Consider the following 12139-nt stretch of genomic DNA (forward strand, 5'->3'; position numbering starts at 1 on the left):
GTTGTTTTGTTTGCTTTAGGAAAATCATCAGTAGTGAATGTTTTAGACGTATGTCACAAATGGCTTATCTATACTTTTCTGTCTTTGTTCTTTATTTGTGTAACTTAATATGTTTCTATCGCAGCTTCTAATCTACTTACATTTTCTGAAATAGAGATATGAAAATTTTCAGATATTTGTCAACGTGTTTTATTGACAAAAAATGAAATTGAATATTCCTATTAGCTTGATAACGGTAAAGAATTACATGCTAAGATTCGATGATATCGTTTACAATGGTTGTGTGTGTCTCTAATCGTTCTTATCAATACGTTTTCTATAATTTGTAAGCCTGCCCATCTTCTACATATCAGCATATATGCCTACCTATGTATGTATGTATGTATGTATGTATGTATGTATGTATGATTGCTGTTTGTAATCTGTTACTCTTTCTTTCTCCTGCGCAAATGCATACTTTATTTTTATAATGTTTAGCTGAACGACTAAATCCTGTCACGACACGACGTAATTTAGCTATACTATCGATCGACCAATCGTTTTCTCTTGACACACTGTTGAACCTCCTCCTCTGCAGCCCTCAAGCTGACGAAAGTAAACGAAATTAGTTATATTTATGTGAGAACTTTAAAGTCTGTTATCACCTATTTTCTCTGTTTAAATAGAATAGCGTGCAAGGGACAGCAGGCGTACAATCAAGTTAGTATAAAAATTAGTTTCGTAGATGAAGAGTTAAAGAGAAATTCTTCGACTTACTGGCTTGTCATAACGGAATCTTCTTTAGTAAGACATTAGTATTGACACTGAAGGTAAGTACCTGACTAGACAAAACATTTAATTATGTTTCTTATTTTCCTAGTTCACGATAATGTATGTAAAGACTTTGATCGCCAACGCTTTTATGTCGCTAACATGAAAAATTTACTCTATATGCGAATATTTACTGAGACTAAAATAGTACCAGTGAAAATTTTTGAAAACTTGGGAAACCATGTATTCTGTCAACCAAAACAAGGCATCGCATTTTGATGTTTAAATTTTCATGAGAGATAGAAAAATTGTAGCATTACGCGTGATTGAAGTTGTGGTTCAGCAAAACTATCCTTACATAACATTTGTTTTATTCCAGGCCATGTTTATACTTTTATTCAAGCTAAATGCAGCATGTATTTGTTATAAACATTAAAATTGAGAACTCAGTCACTCTAAAAATTTTCGGACGCTTGTCGTCATTTTAAATTTGAAGCTTATAGTAGATATTTAAAAAAATTAAATTTCACGATGGTTTTATTTTTCTGTCATGTTTTTTTTTTTTTTTAAGTACCGGGAATTCAGTATATGTATAGAAAGGAAATCACTGCGCTTTTTTCAAATATCTGTTTCGGATATTTTTCTATTACTGTATATGTACGTTCCGATATTTTACGAGTTAATAAGTAATTTAAAGAACATGTACTGCGGTTTTCTGATTCATACTGGACAACAAAATCGGAATTGAAACTGATAGCAATTTGAAAATGGGAATTGTTCAGATGTATGGTCTACAGTGGCGCGGGTTCGAATCATATCATCGGATCAGGTCATGTTGGCGGTGTATCTTTGGGCAAGACGCTTTCATTCAAGTGCTCGGCACTAATAACGTGCTTGTAATTCTGTGTAGTAAAAACCAAACAAAATCAATCCAGCATGTTAACTATATGCACAATTTGCTTTTTATAATAATAAAATAGCAGTATATTCGGAGTGACCATACTTTCAAGTAAACTAACGAGTCGCCAGCACAGTTTTGGACGGACTTGCTATTAGTTTTCCAACTACTGGACATAAATATTTAGTATCAGATAACAAATTATCTTGTTCCAACATCAGACGATACAGTACCTTGTTCCAATTGGCGAACTACAGTTTATTTCTTTTAAAAATTGTATTACGTATTTACTCTTCACTCCCGTCTGTGATTAAACTTGGTCCAACGGGCATTATTGCCACGCACCGACGTCATATGACGTCACATTCCACCGTGGGAAATGCCACATTTATTATTGCCTTCTTCCTTTGGAATGGTACTCCTACACTGTTTGTTTGTTAAGATAAGAAGCTATTTGGCTTTGGCTCTGGCGCTGTCCCCACCGAACCATACTACATGCGAACCGTAAAGGCAGTAATAGATTTGGCCATCAAAAGTCAAAGACCTCCAATGGAAATTTTAGCGAACCAGTTGAGTTCGTGTAAGGAGGTTGCTGCCACCGTCAACCGGCATGCTGACTACATTTCATCTCGGCTGAGGATATATTGAGCTATTAAAGCCTGATTTATTTCCCCATGATTACCTTGTTAAAATGCTTTTCTCTCGAATCTTGTATATCCGGCATATATTTCCCTCCAAATATTTCTGAATTTTGAAAAATATTGTAATCTGGAGTATAAGTAATGGAAGATATACGAAACTTATGTACCTTTCTTTTTGTGCTATTTCAACCAATTTCATGCTCTATTGTCTAAAATGTGTGCTATTTCAACCAATTTTATGGTCTATTGTCTGAAAAAGTGTGCTATTTCAACCAATTTCATGGTCTATTGTCTGAAAAAGTGTGCTATTTCAACCAATTTCATGGTCTATTGTCTAGAAATGTGTGCTATTTCAACCAATTTCATGGTCTATTGTCTAAAATGTGTGCTATTTCAACCAATTTCATTGTCTATTGCCTAAAAATGTGTGCTATTTCAACCAATTTCATGGTCTATTGTCTAAAAATGTGTGCTATTTCAACCAATTTCATGGTCTATTGTCTAAAAATGTGTGCCATTTCAACCAGTTTCATGGTCTATTGTCTAAAAATGTTTGCCATTTCAACCAATTTCATGGTGTATTGTCTAAAAATGTGTGCTATTTCAACCAATTTCATGGTCTATTGTCTAAAAATGTGTGCTATTTCAACCAATTTAATGGTCTATTGTCTAAAAATGATGACTAGCTGCTTTAACTGCAGACACAAATGCTGATTTCATTTTCAAATTCTATGTGATCGTCCTAAACCGCAGCCTTGCAATCCGATTTTTAATATTAAGGAATTATATATTCTGCAAATGAGGTACTGAAACTTGCAACCTATGCTTTTGACGAACACATTGTTGACTGATATAGTGTAAGAATTTGTATTCTAATAAAAAGTTTAAATACCATCTATTGATTGTATTCAGATGATTTATTCTTATATCAAGTAATCTTCCATGGAAGGAAATAAAGATGATGATGATGATGATGATGATGATGAAGGTAAAATTAAATTACAATAGCAATTGCAATGAAATAAGATATGACGCAAGACGAACTTCCAACAATATAGATCAGGCGTAAATTGAGAATGGGGGTGGGTTGGTTCTGACGATTTTCAACAGCGCTTGTTTTTTTTTTTTTTTTTTGAATGGAGTATATGTCATTTCTATTATTAGTACATTATCAAACTTTAATTGCTCCAGCGAATCGTAAATAGTTAGAGTGAACTGTACGTGGTGGTCAAATATGTCACCAGGTTACTGGAGTGAGTGGTCAGAGAAAATGACCAGCAACATTCCGCTTAATATTTTGTATAAATGAGATTTCTGAAAAGTTACTGTAAACATTTGATTTGGCTTGACTATGCAAACACTGTTCTCTCAGACGTAACGAGACTATTACGGCCTTTTGTTTTGTTTTGCTTTTGTTTTTGTTTTTAAACAAATGGATTCCTTGTATATTTATTTGCGAAATGTTTACTTAAAAAAGGAAAACTTTCTTAATTAAAAACACATTGCTCTCTTTTAACGTGCTGATTGCCAAAGTAAACAGGTACATTTTTAATTTTAAGAAAGAATACATTTCTTTGAGTAGTCCGTCAAGCAGTTGTACCTGGTGATCCGATATTTATTTTATATACAAATAAATCATTAGTCGCATAAACTTCTCAACGGTTTTTTAAAATTTAACTTTATTGGTTTCCAAATAATATGATTGAATAGTCACAAATAACTGTGTAAGACTTGTCAACTGGATGAGTCCGCTAAATTCACATCAACAATAGAGAATGTCCTAAAATGTTTTTAAAATAAGTACGAATGATCCATCGTGATGCGTCACACTATGCGATTGAATAAGTGCGCATAGCGATAAGGCAATTGATTTAATCATACTTAATCACATTAGATTAAACTAGTCAAATCATATCATATTAAAACAGGTTGCAATTAATGGACTCAATCTGAAAAACATATTTTTCTTAGAGTATCCACATTTTGTATACAAATATAAGCGAAATCAACATCCGTTAATTTCGGTTAATGTCAGGATGTAATTAATTGTCACTTCAAACGTCGGTTTATAAAGTAGAAAATTTGTATATTGTGGAATCTTGTACATCTCTTTGAACTGAAAAAGGTAAAGAAGTAGTGGTAGGAGTATGAGAAGAATCAAATAATAATAATAATAATAATAATAATAATAATAATAATAACAATGATAATAATAATAATAATAATAATAATAATAATAATAATAACAATAATAATAACAATAATAATAATAATGATAATAATAATAATAATAATAATAATAAAAATAATAATAATAATAATAATAATAATAATAATAATAATAATAATAATGATAATAATAATAATAGTGATAATAATATTTTTAAAAAAAATAATAATACTGTTTATTTGAAATATAGGCCACTGGCCAATGATAAATGTCCATACAGCTTGCGGTACAAAAGGATGTTATAATGCGTAACAAAAGAAATAATATATATGAAAGTAATACTTATTGCTTTTTCGGATATAGGTGAGATTAAGTATATACTGCAAAGTAATCAAACAAACGGATTTAAGGGTAACCCTAAAACTCGTGTGAAGCAAGATTTGTGATAATAATAATAATAATAATAATAATAATAATAATAATAATAATAATAATAATAATAATGTTAATGATGATGACTTTAATAATAATATTAATATTGATGATGATAATAATAACAATAATAACAACAATAACAATAATAATAATAATGATAATAATAATAATGATAATAATAATCATTTACAACATATAATTTAAACTGTTTTCGCGACTAAATATATATATATATATATATATATATAGAGAGAGAGAGAGAGAGAGAGAGAGAGAGAGACAGAGACAGAGAGAGAGAGAGAGAGAGAGAGAGAGACAGAGACAGAGACAGAGAGACAGAGAGAGACAGAGAGCGTAATTGCATTACAAATAGTGCATACATTTGTATACAAATAGTAATTGTACTACAAATCACAAATGGATCTGTCCGATAAATCAAAATATACCTTTTTTAAAACTGCAATTCTAAATTGTGTATATCTGACTTCTGACCCGTTCCCAGGTATCCGCCGAAATAACCCAATAAGTCATACGTTTCTGGTATATGGTTATCAGATGGACAAAATAGAACACAAAAGCATGTAAATATTATATTCAGGGCCGGCGCTACCATATAGGCAAACAAAGCAGCCGCCTAGAGCGCTGATTTCAGGGGGCACATTTCTCCAAATCAGCAACAGTTTTGAAAAATAAATAAATACATTTCAGTTTTATTGAGGTTCGTTTTTTATCCTGGTTTATTTTATACAGGGACAAATAATCGGGTAGATTCATTCTGACCGAAACACCAGGCTGACCGAAACAAGCAAAATGAGTGAGTGAAAATCGCAAATATACGAAACTTTCAGGACGTAATTACGTTCGCGTGTTTTTATAGGCCACGAGTTTTTCCGTGGAATCACGCGTATACAAAACCTTCAGTTTGCCGCCGAAACCAAATTGAGGGGGGTAACTCCTTATTTTTATGGTATAAACAAGGAAAGAAATGGCCTGTGTGGGGTTTTTAAATGTCCGTCTTTATGTTTATTTATTCTTGTCTTAATTTTGCAAATAAAATAGTATCTAGGAGTGCTTCTTTTTTTTGGGAGGGGGTGTCCTTGTCCTGACATTTGAGCACAGAGGGGTAATTTTTTTTAATTTAAAAATTGCCCTTGGTCTGTGCTCAAATGTTGAAATTTTTTTTTTAAATTTATTGTTTTTAAATTTTGAAATTGATATTTTTCTGGCGGGTGGGCGCTAGAATCTAACCTTGCCTTAGGGCGCCAGATAGTCTGGCGCCGGCCCTGATTATATTTGTAAAGTATTAATAAAATTCATTTCAATTGAACAGAGAGAGAGAGAGAGAGAGAGAGATTTACAAACGTTGAGATAGTTTAAAGCATAAAAGATTTAGTACTTTCAAAAACCTAAAAATGATGATGACGACGACGACGATGATGATGATGATGATGATGGTAACATCAACGCTGACTATAAAAGTTATTATATAGATATCATTTTACAACTTTTGATAAAATATACTTGTTGCGAGGCTAATCTGAAATCTTGTGTCCGATACGCATCTGATACAGCTTTAGAATCCTCACTGTAAAGAATAACGTCACCGAACAATGGTCACGTGAAAAGAGTATGTAGATGGAATCAAAGAATAACAACAACTTGAATACATGTGTTTTATAATGAAATAATTGTACATCCTCATTTTAGCAACTTTTCCCTTCAAGTCTGATGAAATCCGCTTTCAAACTCGAAGCGATACAATCACCCATATTCGACTTCTGTACTGATAACCTGCAGACCATTTTTTATTTTGTGATCCAGAAAGTATTGTTACAAGCCAGGGGTCTTTACTTGACCCAGCGGGTGTCAAACCCTGGCGCGATTCCCGCTAGAAGTCATAAGTTTACCCCAACTTTCAACTTTCCAAAGACTTCCATACAACTTCAGTTATAAATTAGAAAGCCCGACGTGTCCATTCTATACCTAAATTTTACTCTAGTTAATGCAAGTCCACAGATAAAACAACCTGCCAAATATCTATCAACCGCACATCTGCATGGTTTATCTTCATCAGGTTTCCGTACCACCAGCCGTTCACGCCTTAAAAAATATACGAGTATCCCCTAACGAGGGAACTATTTTAACTCGGCCACCTTAGGACAGTCAATGTATGCCTTCCAGGCACATTTCGCCAATATAACTGCACCACATTTGCCCCCATGGCCACACAAACGGTATCTGCCGAGTTCTTTCTTATTTATTCCTTTGTGTAATTTACCGGTTTCCTACCGTAAATACTGCCACTGCAGTCACACCACCAATGTACACCACTAGATTTTAATATGGACTATCTTACGACAGGGACATTCATTTGATTTTGGCCTCAATTCACTACTAGTGAACCATGGCATCATGGGAACTCACTAACACTTCACTCCGTGACGTTTGCTCCTAGTAATAGGCTAATTATTTCGGGTTAAGGATATTTCCATTTCGCCGAATTCCAATAATCACACAAAAAATCACACAAATCTAAGAATTCCTTAAAACGGGGCGCTATAACCAAATGCACATACTCCAACTTTATTACAGTATCTATAATTCTTGAAGACTCTTTATTCCTGCCTGTCTACATTTTATCCTAGAAAAGACGGTTGAGAATTAACAATGCTTGTTTAGAAGTACTGATCAAAGAAAATACTTGATATTTGACAGAGATTGCATAAATGTTATAAAATGCAAAGCGCCAGAAAACGAAAGTGTGGGATCTGTCCGCAAGTGGTATTTTATCATGAACAGTCCAAAAACTATTTTTAAGTAGCCAGAGAGTTTTGACTCTTACTGATACTTTGTCGAGGGCAATTAACAGCGCAAACAATAAACAGAAAATAATTTGTTACAATTACAAAACTGTACAAGACTTTACTCAATACCAGAGACAGGCGATCCATGGGATAATCTTCCATTATAGATATAATGGTGGTGACTGGTGTGACTTATTGCGCGGGCTAATGGAACCGAGAGAAAAGTTGTCTGTAGTGACATTTCATCGTGATGAAATTGCATTAAAGTAAGGGGCTTTATGCACGGGCTAATGAAAAGTATAATATTGCCGGTCGTAACATTTCATCGTGATGAAATAGCATTAAAGTAAGGGGCTTTACGAGCGGGCTAACGGAAACGAAAATACTGAGAAAACCAACATCCAGAACTGTTGATGAGAGTCTTTCGTCTGCAATGACTATGTTCTTGACCGATATTGTATTCAGTTAAATAGATATTTCAAATTCTGCACGAGTTTTCTTTCATCCGGGAGTATTTGTTATCCCATTTTACACTGGTAACTTTCATTACGCATGACATTATCAGAGTCTCTTGTTTCAAAGAAAGCAATATCAGAAATGTGGTTGTTATGTTTCTTCTTGAATGCACTCTGTTCGTATTATTCCGGTGAATTACCGTTGATTATTTATCATATGCAAATGCACTCTGTTCGTATTATTCCGGTGAATTACTGAGGAAAATTAGCATAGGTAACTTCACGTAATACATTTTTCATCTCGCAAATGAGAGTCGAACGTAGGACTTGAAGAGTGTGCAGCCAATACAGACGCACTGGAAATAATCATTTTTGTGCATCGATTCAACCGCGGAGCACACATTATCTTCGTGTGGCCTCGAATAATATGAAATTGTAGTTTTAGCGTGCTTGCTGTGAAGACAGAGTATAAAGATGGAAAGAGAAAAAGAGTTTTGATACGGAATCATTTATCTGCTATTGGCCACATAGTACGGTACTGAATAGAAATGGGTGTCTTCGAGAAAATGAAGATGTACTTTAATTTATAAATTGTAAAAGAAATTGTTGTACAGATCATTCCATATAAGAGAGGGGTTTTGTTACATTTCAACCGGAATGCGTTTAAATCTTGATCATTTAATATTTCACATACATACATACATACATACATACATACATACATACATACATACATAGAGTCAGTCATACATACATACATACATACACACATATACATACACATACACACACATACACATACACAGTTACACACACATACATACATACATACATACATACATACATACATACATACATACATACATACGTACATACACACATACACACACATACATAAACATACACACACATACACATACATACATACATACATACATACATACATACATATATTGCTTTTGGGAATTACAGACAATACAGACATACAGAAAGACAGAAAGAAGAAGGGACAAGGACAGTTGTAGCGCATACTATTTTGAACTACACTAACCGGTAGGGAAGCTTTATAATTGTATGGGAAGGGATTTAAGTTGAATTAAGGACTAGTTGGCAGATGATTGATTTTGTACTCGTCATACTGGTCTACCACGACAACTACTTCTAAGTGACTGAAAATTATTTTTAAAAATAAATTTCCATTAAATTTTCAGTAATGGAACTTCTCTTGCTGTCCATCTCCTTCCTCGTGTCCCTCCAACGAAATGTTTTATCGGTGCCTATCCCTGACATCACTTCCGTTGCCAACCCATCGGATATATGTGAAGCGTATCTGGACAATGACATTGTATTTGCGCTAGCTTACAATTCCAAGCCGAACAAAGGACTGAGCACGGTGACTGGCCTTGATTTGTCTGATATCATTGTGGATCAATTGCCTCGATACACTGCATCAAAATCGCAGAGAAATAGACAAGTGGGTTTGGACATAGTTGATGAAAGGAGAATGGGTGTATTTCGAGAAAGAGAAAATAAATCCAGGCATGCTTTCAAAAGAGGTGCTAAGGAAAACATAGGCTACGTTGATGAGCACGATTTACGGATTCAGTGCCTAATTCGGCAATATCTTGAAAACATCCAAAAAGGTAATGGAAAACAGATGCCGGCCATAGACCTTGGAGAGATGGTGAAAGTTGAAGAGTTTCCTCTTTCGAGTAATAAAAGAGAGCTGGCATTGAACCCAACCGGTTGGAGACGCAAAAGGGAAACCGACTACAAAAGACAAAAGCTTCTTGAATTTTTGCAGAATATGCGACAACTGTTGGAAAAACGAGAGGACCTGGAGTTTAATCCAACAGGCTGGTAAAAATGGTGACAACCAGTGTTGGTCACGATTGATGTGTTTAGCTTTCTGTGAGGAATGGTTCAGAGACTTCACTTATTCATCTGAATCGAAATTACTTAAGCAATTAATGGGCTGCTAGCAGAAATAAATTATCTTATCAAATTATTAATTGCTTGAATATTTGTTCCTACCGTCTGGAGAAACTTGACTAAAATGTGTTCATATATGAGACATTAAAATAGAAACAGGCTCCATTTCTTCTTATACTTTTAATTTTTGGTGAATAAATGATATTTTATCTTTAAATTATGATTTTGCGCTTTTCTCTTCTATGGTTTCTTTCGTTCTTTCATTGACGATGAGTATGTGGATGCAAAGCCGAAACAATAGAAACAGTGTCATGTAGATCTTTGGTGATCCTACATGATAACGTTTATTGAGTATTGTAGGTTTCTCTACTTATACATTTAAAAAGAAATTAAAGCAAGCACTTCCCAGCGGTCAACTGAAATGTATATTTCCTTTCTATCTAAATCTACCGATGCGAGTTACCTTAATCTGTCTGAAACACGGTTCCAGATGTTAAATTTGATACAAATTAGCTCAGTAGATGGAAAAAAACTGTCGTACCTGCCAGTAACGCGACAACAACAACAGCAATAATAATAATAATAATAATAATGTTTATTTCTAATACATGTCACAGGCCCATGATTCATATTCATACATTTTTCGATACACCTTAAAGAGCATAACAGTGGAACATCGAAGCTATGAAGCTAATCATCTGAACCTTTGTAAGGCGATATGGGAATCATGCCGCTTTTGTTGTTTCATCAAACCATCAATAAATTCCGTCTTATACGTTCCAGCTTATCTAAAATAAGCATCATACAGGTGGACTGTAATAATTTGTCAAATCAGCTGACGTGAATGCAAATGTACGTTCTTATACCTCACTGGTTATTTTAATTATTCTCGCTCAGCCAGAAAACATAATTTAGCAATGAAAATACTGCAAACGTGAAACTACTTCTGTTGCTGTTCTTCTTCTATTTACTGTTGATGTGGCAACTTGACTTTTAAATAAAACGTGGTGGAAGAAAACTGCATCACTGTCAATTGGGTTCAATCCTACAACTGCTGGCTTCAGAGCTGTTTGTCTTGTCCAAACCGCTGACCTACTCGGCCATTAGTGGTAACAATTACGATGACAAAACTTACGTACTGGCAGCAGGTGATGCAAGACCCTGATCATTTTAGTTTTGCGTGGTTTATGTGTGTACATTTTACGTGACCTGTGTATCCTTTGAGAGACAAAGATGAGATGAGAAACACGCAGACTTTAGGTCTGTTATATAATGTTTTTACAACTGCCATCAGGCTCATATTTATCTCCCTTGAACAAGCTGTCAGCCATCTTTTGTCATTCTTACAAACGAAAAATGATTTCATTTTTCAAATAACCCCAAATTACTGATGATTTGATGAAGCAATGTGTGTGTTTGGGACTAAAATGAAGTCCATTTATTTCTAAATATGTGTTCAATATAAACATTACACTAGATTTCTGTATCCTCTTCTATAACTTTATTCAAAACTATTATTTTCTTAAATAATAACAACATAAAAGGTTAAGAAAACTTCGAACCTCTGACAAATGATCTTTTGGAGGCTTGATAGTGACATGAGATCCATCAAGTTACAAAAAACCATAGAATTTCAGGTCGCAGTTTCCGATTTCCAACAATTTCTTGGCACGTCTGCGGAATGCAAACTAGGATAGACTGGGTACACGCCTTTGCAAAAATGTCAAAAGTGTGCCGTGTATCAGAAGAAAAAAAAACATTTGCCTAGCGCAACTACAAAGCTCAAGTCTTCTGTTTATTTAGTTCCTACAAGGCAAATATCTATAAATCATGACGGATTCGTCACCGTGGAAATAATAAAATATGGATGGTGAACATGGCTGTAAAATTTACTGGTAGAGAGTCTAGTTTTAAGGATTCTACTTTAGCAGAAACTTGTAGATCTGAGAGATCTGACGACATAATAAAATATGTAATACCATGAATCATGTCTACTTCAAAAACAACAGGTCAAAGGTATGCGTTCAATGCTAATGCAGTGTCATCTTCATTGT

At 34.1% G+C, this 12139-nt stretch overlaps 1 protein-coding gene across 1 annotated transcript; it reads left to right on the forward strand.

The window, feature by feature from the left end:
- The first annotated feature begins 686 nt into the window (after positions 1–686).
- On the forward strand, positions 687–10302 carry LOC149800145 (uncharacterized). Its single transcript, XM_089957198.1, has 2 exons — positions 687–809; positions 9365–10302. Exon 2 carries the CDS (start codon positions 9367–9369, stop codon positions 10015–10017), a length of 651 nt encoding a protein of 216 aa, XP_089813324.1. The 5' UTR covers positions 687–809; positions 9365–9366; the 3' UTR covers positions 10018–10302.
- Positions 10303–12139: the final 1837 nt, after the last annotated feature.

Source organism: Sinohyriopsis cumingii, chromosome 5, assembly GCF_028554795.1.
Source record: "Sinohyriopsis cumingii isolate HCF-2022 chromosome 5, ASM2855479v2, whole genome shotgun sequence".
Lineage (NCBI taxonomy): Eukaryota > Metazoa > Mollusca > Bivalvia > Unionida > Unionidae > Sinohyriopsis > Sinohyriopsis cumingii.

Coding starts and splice junctions, on each gene's coding strand:
- LOC149800145 (XM_089957198.1), top strand. CDS start 9,367: ATGGAACTTCTCTTGCTGTCCATCTCCTTCCTCGTGTCCCTCCAACGA.